The sequence below is a fragment of the Protopterus annectens genome, chromosome 2.part1, assembly GCF_019279795.1.
Source record: "Protopterus annectens isolate FY-2018-M chromosome 2.part1, PAN1.0, whole genome shotgun sequence".
Lineage (NCBI taxonomy): Eukaryota > Metazoa > Chordata > Ceratodontiformes > Protopteridae > Protopterus > Protopterus annectens.
This window is the reverse complement of record NC_056729.1, coordinates 688,762,021-688,784,109: the sequence shown is the minus strand read 5'-3', so window position 1 is coordinate 688,784,109 and position 22,089 is coordinate 688,762,021. Positions and strand designations below refer to the sequence as shown.

The 22,089-nt window shown below is 44.1% G+C and overlaps 1 protein-coding gene across 2 annotated transcripts in view; it reads right to left on the bottom strand.

Moving 5' to 3' along the window:
- NFXL1 (nuclear transcription factor, X-box binding like 1) overlaps positions 1-22,089 on the bottom strand; it is a 1,793,512-nt gene that overhangs the window by 754,230 nt on the left and 1,017,193 nt on the right. For both annotated transcript variants that reach the window (XM_044062425.1, XM_044062424.1), the window contains exon 17: positions 256-422. In XM_044062425.1, coding sequence (XP_043918360.1) covers positions 256-422 — 167 coding nt within the window. The remainder of the gene's footprint in view (positions 1-255; positions 423-22,089) is intronic.

Genomic DNA, 22,089 nt, shown 5'->3' with positions numbered 1-22,089 from the left:
GCTAGGCTTATAAAGGCCCAGGTAGTCGTTATCACAGTATATACCTATGAATCTCGTTATCAAACCTCAAATTGTGGTAATCAGCTTAAACACTTTCATAGTGAAATGTCTAAATGAAATTGCACCCATTTACTTCTAAAAGGTCTACACTGCAAGTTACACATTCTACCGTTTTAGTTAGTTGTAGAAAGTACATGCGTTAACTTCAGGAATCAGCCTCCAGCATTAATATCCAACAAAACAATGCTTACTTACACACACTCGATGTACAGTGTTGCAATCTTGCAGTGACATTTGACTCGAATCATCTGTCCACATGGTGGACACTCTCCAGGATGGCAGGGTAATGTGCACGAGTGTGGGCAGCCTGGTGGACGAGGCTTACTGCAACCTTCTTCACATATGCTACATTCTTTGCCTGCCTGGTTTACAGCAAACAGTGAGTGATTAGATGATTGTTTTTCAGCATGAACAAGTGACAAAAAGAAATGTGATACTAGTTAAAGACTGAAATGTAATTTGATCAGAAAGTCCAAATAGAGACTATACTTTACTTTGTTGTAAACACTGGCCTGTCAAAAGATTACAATACGTGTCAGTATAAAAGCAACACAAACTGAAACGCAGTAACCTAATAACCAAAAGCCCCATTTCTTCAGGTTACAAATTCAGCATAAGGTACAAGTAAAAGTTTCTCACTGCAACCTACATAGCACACTGCACAGTGCAATAGGCTGCAGGATCATATAGCTCTCTACAGGGTAGTTAATGCATCATCACACTTCCTACAGGGTACTTAATACATTATCACTGAAAGAAGTGTTTGCATTTAAGTGATTACTAATTTTGTAACATTCTGTCAGATACTGTGTGTTTACTTATTATTTTACTATCTGTTCATCGGGTAAGTGGACAGGTTATCTGTAAGCATGGAAAAGCCTAGTAACTTCTTAATGGAATTTTAATTCTGTTGTTTATTACTAATGATCTGGCTAATGGAAGTAATTATTCACTACTTGTGTTGTACTTTCAGCCAATATATGATGAGGCATCAACCACAACATCTGGACAGCTTCTTGCTATCAAGTGACAATGCTACCCACTGCACCACTATGCCACCCTATTAAATACCCACATACATATATAGCTATGTACACACATAGGTGTGCATATGTAGACACACATACCAATACCATGTTTGATAAAACCTATATCTGAACTAGAAAAGTGATAAATGTCCGATTATGAAAACAGGTTAGTGGTACAAATTTACCACTATCCTGCCCACATATACAGTTTTAAGGTAGTACATTATAATTTAAATATTTCCAACAGAAGCAGCAGTGGTACTTACCAATTCAAAATCAAATACCTTAAAAACTGATCCATACAAAACTGTACCAGTCAAGCACACCAAGGTGTGCATAATAAAAACTGATACAAAATAAGCTTTTTTAGTCATAGATGTGTTTTAAGTAATTGTAAATGAGAAAATAAAGATATATATTTTTATTTAAGAAAACAAACCTCAGAAATGTGAAAACAAAACAAAATAGAGTATTTCAAAGGTAAAAGTTGCTCTCTGTGCAAATTTCTACAAACTGAGTGTTTTTCTTGCACATATCCAGACAAACAGGCATTTTCCAACATTTCTAAAACAAAACGATAACAGCATGGTACAGGCATTATCCACCATAGAGTTATATATGAAATTAATAACATTTGCTACACCTGTGTCCTATAATTTTTCAGTAAATGGGCAAGACAGACATTCCAATTTTTTTTGGACAAAAGGGTGTAAATAACGAACATAAAAACAGATACCAGGGCAATAAAAGTGCACAAGCTGGTCAAGCCCCAACTAGCTATAAATGGCAGGTATTCAATTAAATTAACCCTTCAATATGTTTTCAACTTGCAATAAAGCTACAAAGAAAACCATTCTGTATTTGTTTTTTACATAAATACACTGATTTGATAATATAAACAAAGGGAACAAATGGGAAATAAGAGTCGTTGCATTAAAACAGTGATATCATACGCAGCACTTTGCTATCAAGTCATAAACCTGATTAGTAGCTCTGTCATCTGTAAACCAAACAAATTGACTGTCTCTTCCCACACCTTTCTGTACCAGATAACATCACACATCTAAAGCTTATACTTTTCAAACTAACTACCGAAAAAAAGTAATTTAAGAGAACACAACAGCTAGAACTTCTTCATAACTGACAAAATTTAAAAAATGTCAGGTATAAGTAAAGTGTACAAAGTAGAGAGAAAGATGCAACCATGACAATAGCATATATCTTCTGAGAACACAGTGAGGAAAAAAATTAACCCATCAGAATTTACACATTTTGTACAGCTGTATTGTGTCTTTCGGCCTTTCCCAGTTAGGGGTCGCCACAGCGGAACTCTGGTCCGCTAATGATTGGCAGTAGATTTTTACGTGCCGAGTTGCCGGCCCTGATGCACAACCTTCAACGTAGGTACGCCCATTTACATATGTCTCCACACAGAAGACGCTCTAGCTGAGAATCGAACAGGACAACGTCTTACTGTGAGGTGACAACGCTACCGCAGCACCACCACTACATTAACAAATATTAGTATAAAGTGACAGTGGTCAGACTCCCCCTCTCAATGCACATTTAACATTCAGGTTTTCACTGAGTCAAGGAGGGGTCTCAGCATTAAGTAAAAACTGCCATCGCAATTCTTTCAGTTCAAGCAAAGTCTCACAATCTCCAAATAATTGGTCAACCTGTTCCATTATGAGAAATTTGAAATCAATAAATTCAAGGCAGTGTAAACTGTGTCTTCCTAGAGCGTTTTTTTCATCTTTATCTCTGATAGCTGCCAAATGTTCTTTTACTCTATCAGAAAGCTTTCTGATCATCTTACCAACATAAAATGCTTTGCATGAATTACACACTACTACATATATATATATATATATATATATATATATATATATATATATATATATATATATATATATATATATATATATATATATATATATACACACACACACATACATATATAAATACACACACATACACACACACCATGAAGTTAGTATACTGGTGTGTGTGCGCGTGCACTTGTGTTCCATAAGAAAAAAAAAAATATTTCATGTTTTGCAGTTTTCACTTTAATTTTTGCAATATTTGTCAATGAGAGAATTTTGCACTCAGCTGTACTGCCCTGAACTCAAGTAATTCAATAATACAGACAGGGTGCATTAAGGACTGCAAGGGGCCACTCAAAATAAAGAATTCAAAAAAAGAAAGTTTTATAATGTGGTCCAGTAATTAGGAGATAAGAAATATTAATGTAAGGTATATGACGTTATGTAACAGGAAAGTTTTGGCAGTATGATTAATGAAGATCATTTAACTAGACAGGTTTATGTAGCAATGACTGATTCACACAGATGGGTGCCAAATAAGACCTGAAAGGAGGCACAGGGATAGCAAGAGACTTCTGTACCAGCCAATGTAAGTGGATGCAGAAGTCAGAGAAGCAGTGAAATAGAAGATGGGGTAAGTGGAATTAAGGGGGATCAGAGTTTGTAGAAGTGGTCTAATGGGTAGTGATGACTGAAGGAAAAAATTACTTACATGGCAGGTGGTGTGGAGCAAGCAGGAAAGTAGAGCAGCAAAGGGGATGAAGATAAGATAAAGAGGGAAAGATAGTCATGGAGTTGAGAAGTGCAGCACGAAGGTGTGACTGGGGGGGGTACAGGCAGACAAACTGAAATGCATAACAAATCCATCTGACTACGGGTGTCAGGGTGATCTCTTGGCTGGGGGATGGTTGCTGGTACTGAAGGATGCCCAAGAATCACCGACTAAGATACGAGGAAGTAACTGGACCGCAGTGGATAGTACTTGGCTGTACCAGGCAAGGACAGGTTGGTGGGAGGTTTAGAGTAGTAAAGAGCAGAGTATGTATTTACTTGGTAGTTAATGGAGTAGTAGCCTGGTCCAAGCACAACTTTCAGGCCCAAAGCAATTAAGAGAGCAAATTAATACATAAAAAAAAAAAAATGTATAAAGTTTTCAGTACTGAAAAACAATGATAATTGTTTTAACGGTTTTTATTTTAGAAAGAGTTATTTAACTTTAACTGTTGTTTTAGTTGTGCTTGTGGGTAAGGGCAGTGGGTATGGGAAATAAATAACTTTTTCTAAAACGGTCTGCCTTTTAATTGCATTAAGAAGGGGGCAGGGTTGAACAACTCATGCTTCAGGAGTTCAAGCTTAAATGTAAGGGAGCTATACAAATTATGGGGCAGGGTGCATGTAAAAGCGCAAAGGGCTGCATGGACAGAGGTGAGAAGTGGCCATTTTAATTAAAGGGGCTTTGGACAGAGAAGGCAAGCTAAGAATGAAGACGGTAGGTGCATAACACTAGAGAGGAAAGGTTGGAAAGGAGAAGGAAAAAAGTGTAAGTGGGGCAAAGCTGACAAGTAGTCTCTTTATGGGCCAAATGCTAATGAGTTTGGGTGAATTTGAGGTAGTTTTGATGATGAATGAGAAGGATGAGATGTTAATGAGGTACAGTTTCAGTGCAGTGTCATAGTCTGAACCACCATGGTTATCAGCAAGGGAGAGAGAGTTTAATGTGTGCTGAGGACGTCAGAAAGAAGATGGACATTAATATTACTTATGTGACCAAATAAAAGAGAATGAGGACTCGGCTTTGACTTTTTTTTTTATTGTTTGTCCTTGAACAGCTCTTGCTTGGGAGTATTTTATCTGCAGTTACATGCATTTTCTTCATTTAATGTATGTCACACATTTTTGTGTAGTGCTTTCCACAGAATCACTGAATCCAAAAGAATGACAACAGGTTTCTTAACTGGGGATCATGACAGTCCTGAATACTAGAAAGGCAAGTCTATCCACACGTAGCTACAAGAAACAGATGGAGGCTGCCACAGATTACTATGAACCTTCTTCATTATGAATGAAAACAGGACAGTTAAGTTTGTCATTTTCAAGCTCCTGAAATAAAGCTCATCATCGATCCTCAGCTGGGGTGCCTTCTGTGCGGAGTCTGCATGTCCTCCCTGTGGTCGCGTGGGTTTCCTCTGGGTACTCCGGTTTCCTCCCACATCGCAAAGACATGCTGTAGATGGATTGGACAATCTACATTGGCCCTAGGTGTGTGTGTGTGTGTGTGTGTGTGTGTGTGTGTGTGTGTGTGTGTGTGTGTGTGCCTTCTGTGGAAGGTTGGGCGCCGGGCTGGCAACTCGACACCATAAAACTCCACTGCCAATCATGAGCGGACAAGTGATCCGCTGTGGCAACCCCTAACCGGGAAAAGCCAAAAGAAGAAGAAGAAGATCTACCAGTATCATTCTGGGAGTTGCAAATAATGAAGGCTTAATATCACCCCCAGAAGGCAGTGGAAGGCACTCTGGGTTTATGTGGTGTTTGTAAACTACAGTGTATGGGTACCGACCTTTTCTGAAACACATCTGCAGCATGTAATGGAAACATTTCATTGGTAATGCCTTCCAGGTGTTATTCTTTAAATACTGTGCCACTGTTAGTTATAGGACTGTTGATAATAGAATCATTGTTTAAAACGACACTAGAACATGGTCAGTCACATTTTGGTGAAACAGATATCACTGGTGATTTTAATTATTAAAACCTCACATGACAAAGAATGTTTTTTCTTCATTTCAAAGTAACTCTGGCAGACAATGCACTTGTCAATGCCATTAAAGGAATGGTCTACACTCATGATAAGCACCATCCACGGCTACTGATAGATGGGTGGAACTGAGAAATAAAAGAGGAAAGTGTGGCAGGTGAAAGAGATGGAATTACAATGAATGGGCAGGATTTCCCCATTTATTTATTTGTTTGGGTCTGTCAATCAGGGAACATCATCAATGGCAGTGGACCATTTTCAGACTCAGACCATGTGTACAAACTCAGTACCACAGAGTTCAATTTGATAACATTTATAATATGAAGTCAAACTCAATGACAAATCATAATGCAAATTAATGAAGGATGTAAAAGCTTGGTAAAAAGTACAGTTGTGTACACTTACCGTAGATGTTCGAGTGTATTCACTGCTGCAGTCATCACCTGTGGGTTATCCCCTTCTGTGGTAGCCCTCGGCCAGCCCGAATACCAGAGTCAGTGTTTTTCTGTCGGCTGCTGTCACTTGATGCCTGACGTCAGGTCGTCAGTGCTATAAAGGAATGCAGCCAATGCCATTACATCAGTTTTTCTTGCCCTAACCAGTCAGAGGCCCAAGTAAATATGGCAAAGTGGTTCTGGTGGCTAAAAGCCACCATTAGAAACTTATGTCTCCCTAAAGAAAAAAGGTATAAGGGGGAAGGAGGATGAGAAACCAGGACTGCAACAGTGAATACACTCTAACATCTACATTTATGGTACCTGTACACAACTGTACTATGTTCTTCGTGTTTCACTGTTGCAGTCATCACCTGTGGGATGATTCCCAAAGCTGAGGAGAGGGGTGGTAGAATTAAGTAAGAGACCTAGGAATGGGTCAGCATACCCTGCAGAACTGCAAAGGCAAACCCTGCCCTAGCCTTAGAAAATAGAAGTAGATGGTAATGCTTGGTAAAGGTATGGACAGACGTCCAAGTGGCAGCTTCCAGGATGTCCCTGGTGGGAACTCCTCTGAGGAATGCTGTGGAAGTGGAGGCTGCCTTAGTGGAATGGGTTCAAATAGATTTGGGAGGGGGGGGTCCCATGCAGTCTGCAGCAGAAATGGATACAGTGTGATATCCATTTGGAAATGGTTTGTTTGGAAATGGGTTTCCCCTCTGCCCTTGGGGCAAAGCTGACAAGTAGTTGGTCTGTTTTCCTGAATGATTTTAGTATGGTCCAGATAGTATCTGAGCTGTCTGTGCATGTCTAGTGAGTGCAGAATTATTTCCCCCTTATTTTGAGGGTTAGATAAGAAGGTAGGTAGATGTACGGCCAGGTTGACAGCTACATTAGATACCATTTTGGGCATAAAGGAGGGATTAGTCCTCAGGGAGACCCTGTCTGCATGGAAGATGATGAAGGGCTCAATGGCCATCAGAACCCTTCTGGCTGATGTGATAGCTAGGAGAAAAGCAGTCTTCCAGGAGAGGTACCTCAGTTCTGCTGAAGCAGCCGGTTCGAGGAGTGGTAAAGTTAGTTTTTCCAAAACATAATTCAGGTCCCAGGGCTAGAGTTGGTGGCCTTCTGGGAGGTCTAACATTAGAAGCCCCTCTGAGGAATTGTTTAATCAAAGGATGGGAGAAAGTACAGTTGTGTACACTTACCATAAATGTAGATGTTCGAGTGTATTCACTGTTGCAGTCATCACAATTAGGTTATCTGCCTGCAGGTAGCCCTCAGTCGGCCTGAATACCAGAGTCTTGGGATTTCTGCATTGGATGTTGTTGCCTCTTCCACGACATCAGTTCGTCAGGGGTATAAAACATGCAGCTGACGCCATTAAATCAGTTTTTCTTGCCCCAGATGTCAGGAGCCCCCAAAATAGGAAGCAATTACCTGGTGTGGACCACCTCCAGTAAAAAGTAAATACCACTGCCATAAGATATGGCCAAAAAGAGGACAGGTGGAAAGAAAAGAAAAGACAGGGAGTTGGAGGGATGGTAACCAGGACTGCAACAGTTAATACACTCAAACATAGGTTCATAGGCAGGTACTAGGCTATTGGCCTTAGAGCCTATATAAGCCTAGCCAAACAGTACCCTGGCTTTCGCCACCCAAGAAAATTATTTTCCTGTGCCCCTGTCAAGCAGAGCCACAGAAGTGATCCTCAGGGTGAATTTCCTATCTCTCATCCAATCATCAAGATTTTTCTCGAAGAGTGCTAACAAGGAACTTTGTTTGATATACATAAGTAGTTTGTTCCAGAGTATGGGAAAATCTGGGACAGGAATCTATCCTTCCAGCATGTTATGTTTATTGGAGTGACAAGGTTTAGGTCCCTAGAGCGTATAGCTCGGAGGGATTTGGATTTATTTAAGTGGAGCATGTCCAACAGCTCTGGGTTTGACATAGCTTTGTATGTTAGGCAGAGATCGCCTCTGAGTAGGTGATATGTGACAGAGTAAAGCTGGAGTTTTTTGAGACGGTCTGCATAAGGCATCTGTTTGAGGCCAGTAATCCTCTTTGTGGAGTATTTCTGCAGCCTTTCCATTTGTTGTAGATGACTTGTATATACCAAAAGGGATGTTGTACTCTATAATGGGTCTAATGAGTGATGAGTAGAGGGGAACAATGACCTCCTTTTTCCTGAATGAGAAACCTTTTGTGATGAGGTGTGCCATGTAAGATGATTTCCTGACTACTGTGGTGATGTGATTATCAAAGGAGAGACTACTGGCCACCTGTGTCCCAAGGTCTCTTATCATACTTTCAGTGTTAAGGAGACTACCACCTATGTGGTAGTTCATGGGTACAAAGTTTTTACCAAAAGGGATGACAAGGCACTTTTTGGCATTGAACTTGAAGCCATGGCTTTGACACCAGGCATCTGTCTCTGAGGCCCTTTTGTAGGATGTCCACATCATTAGGAGTTTTGATTATGGCTCCTACTTTGCAGTCATCTGCGAACTTTGCTAGCCAAAGACGACCTGTGTTAGCCTGTACTTCAGAGAAGTAGATTCCAAACAGGAGAGGACCTAGGACTGAACCCTGTGGTACTCCACTTGTCACTGGTCTGAAGTTGGATTTAGAGTCTGCTACTTTCACAGTGTGGGTTCTGTCAGTGAGCCAGTTGGCAACCCATCTTGTGACATAGGAATTTATACCTAATTTAGTGAGTTTATCTATAATTCCGGAGTGGGGGATGGTGTTGAAAGCCTTGGCAAGATCTAAATAGGCTGTGTGGACCACCTTACCCTTATCTACGGCTTTGGTGATTGCTTCAAAGAAGTCTCTCAGGTTTAGGAAATATTATCTGCCTTTTACAAACCCGAAGTGGGTAGGGTCCAGAGTTTGGAGATTACCAATGTCATTGTTTATAAGTTCCATGATAATATGTTCCATAGCCTTGTAGACCAGGCTTGTCAGGCTAATGGGGAGGTAGTTCCCGGGGTCCGTGGTGGCTCCCCCTTTGTGGAGTGGGATAACGGTTGCTGTGCACCATTCAGTGGGCACAAAGCCTGAGGTGAGGCTATGACTGAACATGGTACTTAGGTAGGGTGCCAGTTCATTCTGTAGTTCATGTAGAACGCAGCCTGGGATGCTGTCAGGTCCCATGGACGCTGTGTTCTTGGCTTTGGAGAGTGTGTTTTTTTACCTGTGCAGCTGTGATTACAGGAACTTTGCATTCTTCCGGTATACAGATGGGCCCTTTAGGGAGTGAGAGAGGGGTAAAGTTAGCACTGAACCTATCTGCCAGGATGTTGGCAATATCAGTTGCTTCTGTATATTCAGTGCCATTGTGCTGTAACTCAGAGCAGATCTGAATGTTGCCATTGAGATTCTTGACATAGCTATACAATGCTTTGTGGTTGCCTTTAGAATCAGTGGCGATTTTGTTTTCCTAACTAGCTTTGGAGGATTTTATGAGGGGATCTCAGCTTCTTATTGAGGCTGACCATGGAGTTCCTCCAATCATGGGATTTTACTATTATTTTGCAACAGTTTCTTTCTTCTGTTGTAGAGTTTGTTTATGGCAGGGGACCACCAGATCGGCTTCCTTTTTTTTTGGAGGATAGCATCTTGGTTATGTTAGGGATTGCACGATCCATGCACTCATGTAAGTGCTTATAAAGTGCATTTGTATAGGATTCAGCAGTTGTACCTCTATTGTCCGTCAGCATGGGTGTCATGAAGTTTGCCACTTCTGTCTTAAGTGTGAAGTTGGCTTTGGAGAATTTTTTAACGGTGGTTTCCCTAATGGGGGGTGGGTGTGGGATGTGGATGTCTAGGGTGATTAGCTTGTGGTCGGATCTGACCAACAAGGAATTGACCTCTGGTGTGGAACACCGGTTGCCAATGTTGGCAATGACCAGGTCTAGGATATTGCTGCCCCTGGTGGGGGTGTGGATAAGTTGATCCAAGGCGTTGGAATTTACATCTACATTTATGGTAAGTGTACACAACTGTACTATGTTCTTCGTGTTTCACTGTTGCACACTTGGGTTGATTCCCAAAGCTGAGGAAGGGTGGAGGCAGTCAAGAAGTATTGGGGCTGGCTAGCAGGCCCTGTAAGACTGCTGTGGCAAATCCAGCTCCGGATTTAGAAAAAATAGGTAAGTGGTAATGCTTGGTGAAGGTGTGTACAGAACTCCAGGTTGCAGCTTCCAGGATGTCCCTGGTAGGGACTCCACTGAGAAATGCTGTAGAGGGTTGAGGTAGCCCTAGTGGAATGAGTTCTGATACCCTGTGGGGTAGGTTTTCAATGGTGTTTGTAGCAGAAATGGATGCAGTGTGCTATCCATTTGGAAATGGTTAGCTTAAAAATGGCCTTGCCCTCTGCTCCTATAGTAATGCTGACTAGCAGCTGGTTAGATTTTCTGAAAGGTTTAGTCCTGTCAAGCTAGAACAAGAAGTTATGTACTCACAATAACATTCGATGTATGTAGTCCTTCTCACCTCGCATTCTTACCCTTGGGTTCGGAGCTGAACCTCGGCTCCAACTCGGCCATACTCTAGCTTGAAGTCTTCAATTGGCTCGTGGCTAAGAGGCATCCCAAACTGCAACACGCCCATCCCAGATCTTATTTGCTGCAAGCTCACACACACACACACACACACACACACACACACACACACACACACACACACACACACACATGCTGAAAGGAAAAACCAACCCAACAAAAAAAGGATACTGAAACCAGAGACTAAACCTCTAGGTCCTCCAGGAGGGGATAGTTGGGTGAGTTAGTAAGAATGTGAGGCGAGATGGACTACATACATCGAATGTTATGGTGCGTACATAACTTCTTGATGTTATGTAGTCCAATCTCGCCTACATTCTTACCCTTGGGACAGCGTCCCTAGCACCTAAACCTTGGGTGGCTCATTGAAAAATACTCCTGAGCACTGTGGAACCAAAGGAAGATCTGCCTCTAGATATCAGATCCAATTTGTAGTGATTAATAAAGGTGTGAGGCAATGCCCATGTAGCTGCAGCACAAATATCATCCATAGGCATCCTAGCCTGAAAAGCAGTAGAGGTAGACACCAATCGTGTAGAATGAGCCTTCACTTTAAAGGGTAATTCCTTGCCAGTTGAAGTATAAGTGAAGGAAATGCAACTAGAAATCCATCTGGACAGAGTTACTTTAAAAACTGGAGCCCCAAGTCTATTGTCTGAGAACAAGACAAAGAGTTGATCTGATTTCCTAATATCTTTAGTTTTATGTAAATAGAAACGCAATTGTCTGTAAACATCTAGCTGATGAAACAAATTCTGCCCTGTTAGAGAATTCAAGGAAAAACACAGGCAGCTCAATGGACTGGTTGAGGTTGACAACCGAAGCAACCTTTGACATAAAGGAAGGATTAGGTCTTAGAGAAACCCTATCCTTGTGAAATATCAAGTAAGGGGGTTGAACCAATAAAGCTTGGAGCTCGGAGACTCGCCTAGCCGAAGTGATGGCCATCAAAAAGATTGTCTTCCAAGACAAAATTTTATGTCACAAGTAGCTGCGGGCACAAAGGGAGGAGAAGTAAGCTGCTGCAACACAAAATTGAGGTCCCATGGCATTACAGGATCAAAGACTGGAGGTCGAAGTAGCATAGTCCCTTTCAGAAAAGCCCTACAAAGCCTGTGCCCCATTAGATTGGGTTCATTAGCAACATGAAAAGTAGAAATGGCTGCCAACTGCACTTTGATAGTTGCAGCAGCTGATCCCTGGCTGAACAGTTGAGAAAGAAATTCTAAAACTGATGGAATGGGAGCTGTATAGGGATCAATCTGCCTTTCATGAGCCCAAATGGAGATTCTCTTCCACTTACTGGAATAAATCTTCCTAGTAGAAGGCTTGTGGGAAGAAGACAGAATATGAACCACCTCTGGGGAAAAATCATGAAGCCTGACTAGGGACGGAACTGGAACAGCCAAGCTGTCAACTTGAGGGTCTGAATAGAGGGATGGAACTGCCCTGACATACGAGTCAGCAGATCTGGCTTTGGGTCCAGAATTCATGGATTGTCCATTAGATAAGGTTGGAAAAAAGGGAACAAAATCTGACGAGGCCAGTGTGGGGCAATCAGTATCATATTGCTTCCCAAGGATTGTGCTTTCTGAATAACCTTCGTTATCAGGGGGACTGCTGGGAAGGCCAGAAGACCAGAGAGCCAATTGTGAAATAGAGCATCTCTGGGTTCCTCCCCCTTCGGGGGGATAAGGGTGAAGTAGCTGCTGCATTTGCCATTGAAGGGGCTGGCAAATAGGTCGCAGCAAGGCTGACGCCATCTGCGGAAAATCTGCTCCGCCAGTTCTTTCAGGGACCACTCGTGAGGCATCAGAATAGCTCTGCTCAGCCTGTCAGCAATCACATTGGACTTCCCTGGTATGTGCGTTGCCACTAGAAAGCGTCGGGAAGACACTGCCCACTGCCACACTCAAAGTGCCTCTCTGCAAAGGGGATATGACCTGGTTCCTCCCAGTTTGTTCAGATACCATACCACTGACATGTTGTCTGAGTGGATTGTAACTGTCCCATGAGGAAGAAAGCCCTGAATAACGCTAATAGCACCGCTCTCATCTCCAAGACATTTATATGCAAATGGGTCTCGTGCTCTTGCCACGTGCCTTGGACTGTCCTGCCGAGATAATGCCCCCCCACTCGATCTGAGAGGCATCTGTGGTCACCGTGGCAAATGGAGAAGGAAGGAAGAAAGGAATTCCCGCGTTGAGATTGCTGGTCTGAAGCCACCAGTGCAGCTCCTGCTTGCACTTGTCTGTAATCACAATAAGATAGGAGAACGGGAGATGCTGTAGAGACCATTGGGCAAAAAGCAGCCACTGAAGAAGCCTCATGTGTAGTCTCGCAAGAGGAACTAGCATAATCGTGGCAGTCATGGTCCTTAATAACTTGAGGACCACTTTTGCCTTGACCTTCTTCAATGCTAACAAAGTGTAGACCTGCTGCTGTTAAACCTGAATTCTCTCTTCTGGTAGGAAGGCTCTCATGAGCACCATGTCTAATTCGGCACCGATAAAGGTAACACGCTGCAAGGGCAACAAAGCAGACGTTTCCCAATTCAGAATAATTCCCAGACTTTTTCACAGCGCAATAGTGGCGTCCCTGGTCTGTAGCAGTAGATGCTTGGTGGTGGCAGACAGGAGCCCGTCATCCAGGTACGGAAACACTTGAAATCCCTGACGTCTCAAGTGAGCCGTTACCACTGCCATGCATTTGGTGAAAACCCTGAGGGCTGTGGTGAGACCAAAGGGCAGGGCGCAAAACTGAAAATGACTGGCTCCCAGCCAGAAGCATAAGTGACTTCTGCATGCCCTTGTCCATCTTGATATGGTAATAAGCATCCTTGAGGTCGATGGAGCACATCCACACATCTTTCCCTAATAACGGGAGAATTGACTGTAACATGGCCATGTGGAACTTGGACTTCTCTACATGAAGGTTCAAACGGCTGAGATCCAAGTTGGGTCTCAGGTCCCCTGTTCTTTTCGGCACCAAAAAGAATCTGGAGTAAGTCCCTAATCCTACTTGGTCTGCGGGGACAGGCTGGATGGCTCCCTTTGACAGCAACATTTGTACTTCTAAAGTTGCGGAATCCCTGTGACTGGGTGGAACGTCTGGGATTCTTTTGTTTGGAGGGGGATAAGAAAGAAGGGGAATATGATAATCTCTAGAAATTATCTCTAATACCCATTCGGCTTGGGTGATGTCTCGCCAGGCTTCTGGGTATAAAGAAATGCGACCCTGACTGGCTCCAAAGACGCACAGTCGGGCCTCCCCTAAGGAGCACTGGTAGGGAGAACCATGAAAGGAACTGCGGTCCCCCTGGTTACGCGGGCCTCCACTGCCTCTAGGGCGGCGTCTACTTGAATTTCCACCCCCTCCCCTGCCTCTGGAGGGGGAATCACTCTGTGCTTTGTGAAAAAACCTCTGCAACTTTCTGAACCACATTTTCCACCCTTCTGGCCCTTGGGGTAAGATCTAGAAGGCATGGAAAAATGGACTGCCACTGCAGACAGGGTTTTTCCTTCCTGCTCGCACCTAGTGAGAGTGTCCTTCACCTTGGTTCCAAATAAGGTTGAACTGTGATGAAAGTAGACTTGAAAGCCTCCACGAAGTTGCACAGGCGCATCCAGGAGAGTCTCCTAAGAGAGACTCCGGAACCCGCAGCCCTGCTCGCTCAGTCAGCTGCATACGAGATCAGCCTCATGGAGGAGTTGGTAATGGAATTTAGGGTAGACATCTGAGCACTGACCTTTTGAACCACAGCATCAGAAACATTACCCTGTAGAGAGTCTCCCAGCTTTTTTAGGAGATCTCTCTGGAGCCGTGTAAAATGCGACAAAAAGTTCAGCAACCGCAGTGTAAAGGCCGCTGAGGAAAACACGCGCTTCCCATACCTGTCCATGGCCCTAGACTCCTTGTTAGGGGGATGGACGGTAGATGAAGTTTCAGCAAGTTCCTTCTTGGTGGCTGCTGCCACCACCATGGCATCTACTGGAATGCCTTTTGTAAGAAAATCCTTGTCTGGAGGAGCAGACAAAAACTTGTTGGGTCTCCTAGGGACCGGTTCCACAGTGTCTGGAGTTTCCCACACCTTCCAACAAACGAGTTCCGGTAGCTGGTCGAATGGGGGAGAAACCCAAGAGGCAAAGGGTTGAGACCCAAAGGCCTTCAGGAACACAGACTCCTCAGAAGCGGATTTGGAGGGCCAGTCACCTCTCTGCCTCTAGATTTCCAGGATATCTGAGAAAAAGATATCTTCAGAAGACGACTTGGGTGACCCTTCTGACTCCTCGAGGTCGGTGTCAGATGTGAGAGACTCATCTTGGGAGTCAATGTGCTTCCTCTTGCACACTTCTCTTTCTGGGGGGCTCCTCTGGCAAAAACTCCGGGGAGACCTCAAAGTTGGGGACCACTCCTGGAGGTATCCTGAGGCCTTGGGTCTCCACTGTCCATGGATAGAGGGTGATCCGAGACTGATACCGGTGCTGGAGGGAGCACAGTGTCAGTGCTGTAAGATGCAGCTGATGACCTGACCAGCATGCTCCTCATGACCTCGAAAGCTGAACCCCCCAGCTCTGAAGGTCAACTGACCGTGGGAGAAACGGTAGTAGCCCTTGGAGCCAAAGAGATGAGGTTCGAAGCCGATGTCGGACCCAAGCTCACCAGAGCTGAAGCCAAAGAAGATCGATCTGAGATCTCCCTCTTGGGTCCGACCGGAGAACCAAGAATCCTGGACCCCATGGACGGCACCGACGGGGTCGGAGTGGAGATCGGAGCCGAGAGGCCAGAGGGGGCTACTGGAACTAACCTCACGGCATCTGACGGAACTGACAGCTCCGGTTCCAAAAGCCGAAAAAGGCTCGGAGGAACAGCAAGAGAGGAGGGGAGGATGGGCTCCTGGGCCGGAACCAAAAACAATTTAGCCAGCACCGATGGCTGGAGCAGTTTCTGCACCACTCTATCAACATCGTCATCAGAGAGGGTCCTAGAGGATAAGGTCGGCGATGTGGATCTCCCTACACAGGGAGACCTATGAGACGGAGAAACCGGTCGAAGAACTGGAGACCGGCTCCAAACTAGAATATCTGTCACCGGCTCCAAGTTACTGGGAGCAGATGTCGACATAGTCGGTGTACTGCCTTCTGTTGGCACCGAAGCCAATGGAGCTGAAGTAGTAGCAGTAGTTTTAGCGATTTTCTCTGGCGGCTCCGAGGAAACTGACGGAGCCGGAGAGCGCTTTTTTGTAGATTTTTTCTCTGATTTCTTGTCCGGTTTGGAAGGAGAGGATCTGGAACTAGAAGACCTCTCCAAGTCTTCTTCAAAGGAAGGTTTCAGTAGTCCTTTTAGATAAGCTTGTTCTTCCTCTCTTGCAGTACACAAGGACTGAAAGCATGGCAGAACAAGCAGGATTCTTGGAGATGAATAACCCCCAAGCAGTACATGCACACTGAGTGCCCATCAGTTAATGACATCTTGTTACTACATTCTACACACTTTTTAAAGCCCGAAGGCCTGTGTTCTTTGGGATCCTTAGACATGCTGACAAGAAAACTCCACACACCACACAGGGGAACACAGGAACACCCTTGCACCAAAACCAAACACAGAAGGGCACAGGAAACTAGAGCCTCTAACTGAAATGGCCTAGACCACAGACAACCACAAGGAGGACTAGGTCCTCTAATTTAAACGGGCCTAGCCCAAGAAACAGGAGACTAACACCACAGAAACAACAAAACACCAACAAATAGGAAAAACTACAACTGGACAGTAGGGAGAACAAGGTCCTCTGACTGAAAAATGGGACTAGTCCATGGAGACAAGGGGTGAAAATGGGATACCACAAGGCCAACGGAACCGGCCACACAACCAGCAGAAACAATACACACAAGGTAGCTATGAAAATAGCTTTTTGGTCAACAATTTGTTTAAATTTAGAAGAAAAAATTATACTTAGACACGGCCAAGAGTGAGATCACGTCTGAGCGTAACGAGCAGCAAATGAGATCTGGGATGGGCGCGTTGCAGTATGGGATACCTCTTAGCCACTAGCCAATTGAAGAGTTCGAGAGTATGGTAGAGTCAGAGCCGAGGTTTGGCTCCGAACCCAAGGGCAAGAATGTAGGCAAGACTGGACTACATAACATCCTGTGTTGTCTGTGCACGTCCAAGGAGTGCAGGATCCTTTCCTCTTTATTCTGTGGATTAGGAAATAAGGTTGCTAAATGGATGGATTGGTTTAAAGCCACACTGGATACCACCTTTGGCATAAATGATGGGTTAGCCCTGAGGGAAACCCTGTGCGCATGGAAAATAATGAAGGGTTCCACAGCCACTGGTACCTGTAACTCAGACACTCTTCTTGCTGAAGTGATGGCCAAAAGTAAGGCTGTTTTCCAAGAGAGGAATTTTAACTCTACTGTAGCAGCAAGCTCAAAAGGAGGAAGCGTGAGCTTCTCTAGTACAAACTTAAGGTCCCAGGCAGGAGTGGGAGCTCTCCTCGGTGGCCTTAAATTGTTAGCTCCTCTCAGGAACTGTTTGATGAGAGGGTGAGAAAATAGAGGTGGCTCAGTATTGTAGTGAGCTGAGATGGCAGTGGCATGAATTTTAATTGATGAGAAAGACAGGCCTTTGTGGAGTAGCTCTGCTAGATAATCTAGGATTTGAGGTAAGGAGGGCACAACTGTGGCCTTTCCTTGAGACTGTCTCCAAGAACAATATATTTTCCACTTTTCTGAAAAGGATTTCCTAGTACTAGACCTTTTGGCCTCAAGGATGACGTCCAACACCTGTTTGCTGAGGGTTGCTGGTGGTGTATTCAGGGGATAATCCAGGCTGCAAGGTTTACGGTTTGCAGCTGTGGATGCAAAATCTGTCTCTCTTGCTGGGACAGCAGGGAGGGGGTCTGATGTAGGTGCCAGGGTGGCACTGCTGTCAGACTGTGTAGGAGTGGGTACCAGTGCTGGCGTGGCCAGTCTGGGGCAATAAGGATCATCCTTGGCCTGTCCTGTTTAATCTTGAGTTGTACTTTTGAGAGGAGGGGCAGAGGGGGAAAGGCATAAATTGAGTTTTTCCCATGTGAAGGATAGGGCATCCACTTTCCACTCTTGGCTGTGGGGATTTCTGGTGCAAAATTTGCTCAATTGATGGTTTTGAGGGGAGGCAAAGAGGTCCACCTCTGGTGTCCCCCACCTGCAGATTAGTTTGAATGAGTTGGGTTCCAGCTTCCACTCGTGTGGGTCCAATAGATTTCTGCTTAAGTCGTCTGCCAGTGAATTTTGTTTGCCTGACAGGAATTGAGCTTGCAGGTGCACTTGGTTGCTCAGGGCTGTGTTCCATAGGGACATGGCTAACCTGCAGCGAGGGCAGGAATGAGTTCCCTCCTGCATGTTTATGTACCACATAACTGTGGTGGTGTTTGTCTTTATCAGGAGTTTTCCTGGAAGGATAAGGTATTTGAAGGCTGTCACAGCATTCTGTACAGCTAACATTTTTTTCTGACTGACATGCAGGGGGATTTGTTCTGGGCTCCATTTGCCTTGAATGCATTTGACTGCCATGTGAGCCCCCTAAGCGTAGTCTGATGCATCTGTTGTCAGGGTTTGGGCAGCGAGGGGTTGAGTGAAAAGTCGTCCCTTGTTGTGGTTGCATGCCTCTGCCCACCAAAGGAACTCTGCCCTTAGACGAGGAATGATAGGAATCAGTGTTTCCAGGTCCTGAGAATGTTGACACCAGAGTCTTTTTTAAGTACCATTGAAGTTTCTTCATATGCAGTCTTGCATATGGAATTAGTAGAATGCATGAGGCCATGAACCCTAGGGCTTGCAGTATTTTTCTTGCAGATAGATGGGTTTTGGTGGCCATTAGTTTGTCAAATAAGCATGTTTTTCTGGAGTGAGGAATGCCATCTGGGAAGTTGTGTTCAAGCTTGCTCCCAGGAATACAATCTTTTGGTTGGGCACCAGTTGTGATTTCTTTTATTTATTTATTTATTTTACATTTGTTGACCGGGACAGTCCAACTGGATTACAAGTCCATTTTCAGTGGAGGCCCGGGGAGAAAAGCTCCAAGAGAACAATTTTTTACAAAACTTAGTTTTAAGGTCAGAAGTTTGACATACAATTTCCATAGAAGAGACTTTGACATACATATTAACTAACAGATAGGATACATTCATTCTCTACAATATAATCTTAAATTTTAGAAGATATTTCTAAGTTTAGGATTACTGTGATAGCTTTGCTATCAGAGTAAAAGCAGAGAGACGTAGAATAAGGCTCTGAGAGAGCACATGATGCTTGCTATAGCTGAGAAGGATAACAAATTGATTCACTATATGTCTTCGCCTGGTTTTAGTTGAGAAGGATAACAAACTGATTTACAATAAGACTTCTGCTGGTTTTAGTTGCTGGTTTTCATTGATGGTGTGCCTCAGAGAAGTTAGAAGTCTCTTTACAAATGCCAGGTGCTGAAGTAGCAATTCCTGACTGTCCGCCTGAATCAGGCAATCATCCAAGTATGGGTAAATCTGAATATTTCTCTGCCTGCAGTATGCAATGGCTGGAGCCAGGCACTTTGTAAATACCCTGGGCACAGTAGATAGGCCAAAGGGAAATGCATAGACCCTGCCCTAAAACGTAGATATTTCCTGCAAGATTCCCTTATGGGGATGTGCAGATAAGCTTCTTTTAAGTCTAGGGTGACTAGCCAGCCGTCCTTGGCTAGCACTGGAAGAAGCTGCTGCAATGTCAACATTTTGAATTTTGGGACCGCCAGGAAGGTGTTGAGAATTGACAGATCTAGGATAGGGTGCCAAGAGCCCTCCTTTCTGGGCACTAGGAATAGTCTGGAGTAGAAACCCTGCCCCCTTTGCCCTATAGGCACAGGTTGAATAGCCCTGATACTGAGAAGAGAAAGTACTTGCTTTTGAGCCTCTGCCCACTGGTTTGGAGGAAGGTCTGGCAACCTGCTTGGGGTTGGCAATGAGTGGAAGTAGAATCTGTATCCCTGGGATACAATGTTTAGGACCTACCAGTCTTGGGTAATGGACATCCAGTTTTGTGCATGCAGGGCGAGTTTTCCTCCTAGGGGTGTAAGGACTTGGGCTTTGTTGGGAAGGAAAATAGGCAAGTCATTGTGAACTTTTTCTATAAGGGGGTGGGGCTTGCCACTCCCTGTTTTAGAGGAGGGAGCACCCCATTGTTTAAATCTCTGCATACCCTGAGACTGTAGTCTTGGTGGCCTGTTGCCCCTGGGTTTAGACTGAAAATGCCTGGGAGGGACTGGAAAGGACCAGTTTTTAGAAGGCCAATGCCTACTGAATCTAGGTGGCTGCACCTGTAAAAATCTTTAACAGTTTGCATAGATTTAGCTTTTTCCTCCATCTTTTTAAGAACAACTTCTGCTTTTGTGCCAAACAAATTTTCCTGGTTTAATGGAGCATCTAGTAATTTTGCTTTGACGTGGTCTGGCAAGATTTGCTCCTTCAGCCAAGCATTCCTTCTAAGTACAGACCCAGTGACAGCAGCCCTGTAAGATGCTTCTAAGGCATCAAAACCACACTGCAAAGTATGTTTACTAACTTGGTTTGAAAATTAGCTGTTGTAAATCTTTATTTTCTGTACAATCTGGAAGCAACATTTTTTGTTTAATAAGTTCCATAATATGCTGCTGGTAGTTCAACATGTGAAACTGGCAATTCAAAGCTCTGATGGTAAGAGTTGCAGAAGTATATACCTTCTTACCCCATCTGTCACCCCTCCAGTGCCTTTTTTAGGCAAAGTTTAAAGGACAAAACCACTACTGTAACAGGTACAAGCATGCAAAATCTGAAGGTAATGCTACTCAATGCTAGAAGTCTAAACCTCAAAATGCACACTCTCGAGGCACTCCTAAAAATAGAGAACATCGATATCTGTGCAGTAACGGAGACCTGGTTCAAGGTTTCAGAGAGTACCCCTGCAATACCAGGCTGCAACTTTTACCACACTTTTCGGCCACCAAACCAGGACTGAAACACTAAAGGTGGAGGAGTGTCAATATTCACCAAGGATATTCACACCACCAGCCTAGTTGCCCAATACAATGCGTCTGAAATTCTCCAGGTGCAACTAACACTAAGTAAGACTGCAATCCAAATTGTAGCTTGCTACAGATCCCCTAGCATGCCCCAAGATTCTAACTACACCCTTCTAAACATACTGAAAAATATTAAGATAGAACCAAACACCCTAATACTGGGTAATTTTAACTACCCTGCCATTAACTGGGAAAACTACTCGTGTACCAACACCTTTGCCCAATGGTTCTTGGAATTCATAAATCATAATCAACTAATCAATATTCCCACCAGGGGCTCCAATATCCTAGACCTGGTCATTACCAACATGGGAAATCGATGCTTCACACCCATGGTCACCCCCTCGTTAATCAGGTCTGACCATAAGCTAATCACCCTTAAGATCCACATCCCACCCCCAACCCCCAGTAAGGAAACCTCCATAAAAAACTTCTCCAAAGCCAACTTCATGCTACTCAAGTCAGAAGTGACAAACTTCATGACACCCATGCAGATGGGAACTGAAAGTTCAACTGCTGAATCCTACACTAAGGTACTGTACGAGCACATCCACTCATGCATGAATCGTGCCATCCCAAATAGAACCAAGATGCTCTCATCCAAAAAAAAGGAAGCCAATCTGGTGGTCCCCTGCCATAACGAACTTTACAACAAAAGGAATAAACTGTTGCAGAAAAGAGGAAAATCCCAGGATGCAAAAAACTCCCTTACCAGCCTCAGTAAGAAACTGAGATCCCTCCTCCAAAGCTAGTTACGAAAATAAAACTGCCAAAGATTCCAAAGACAACCACAAGGCACTCTATAACTATGTCATTCTATAACTATGTCAAGACTCTAAATGTCAATACTCAGATCTGCTCTGAGCTAAAACAGAATGGCATTAAATATACTGATCCCAAGGATATTGCCAATATCCTGGCAGATCGATTCAGTGCCAACTTCACCTACCTCTCACTCCCTAAACGGTCCATCTCAATACCGGAAAATTGCCAAATTCCGGTAATAACGGCCACACAGGTAAACACACTCTCCAAAGCTAAGAATACAGCATCCATGGGACCAGATGACATCCCGGGCTGTGTACTACATGAACTACAATATGAACTGGCACCTCACCTAAGTGTCATGTTTAATCATAGCCTCACCTCAAGTTTCATGCCCACTGAGTGGCACAGAGCAACAGTTATCCCACTCCACAAGGGGGGATCCACTTTGGATCCTGGAAACTACCGTCCCATCAGTCTGACGAGCCTGATCTGCAAGGCCATGAAGGGTATTATCATGGAACTTATAAACAAAGACATTGGCAACCTTCAAACACTAGATCCCACCCA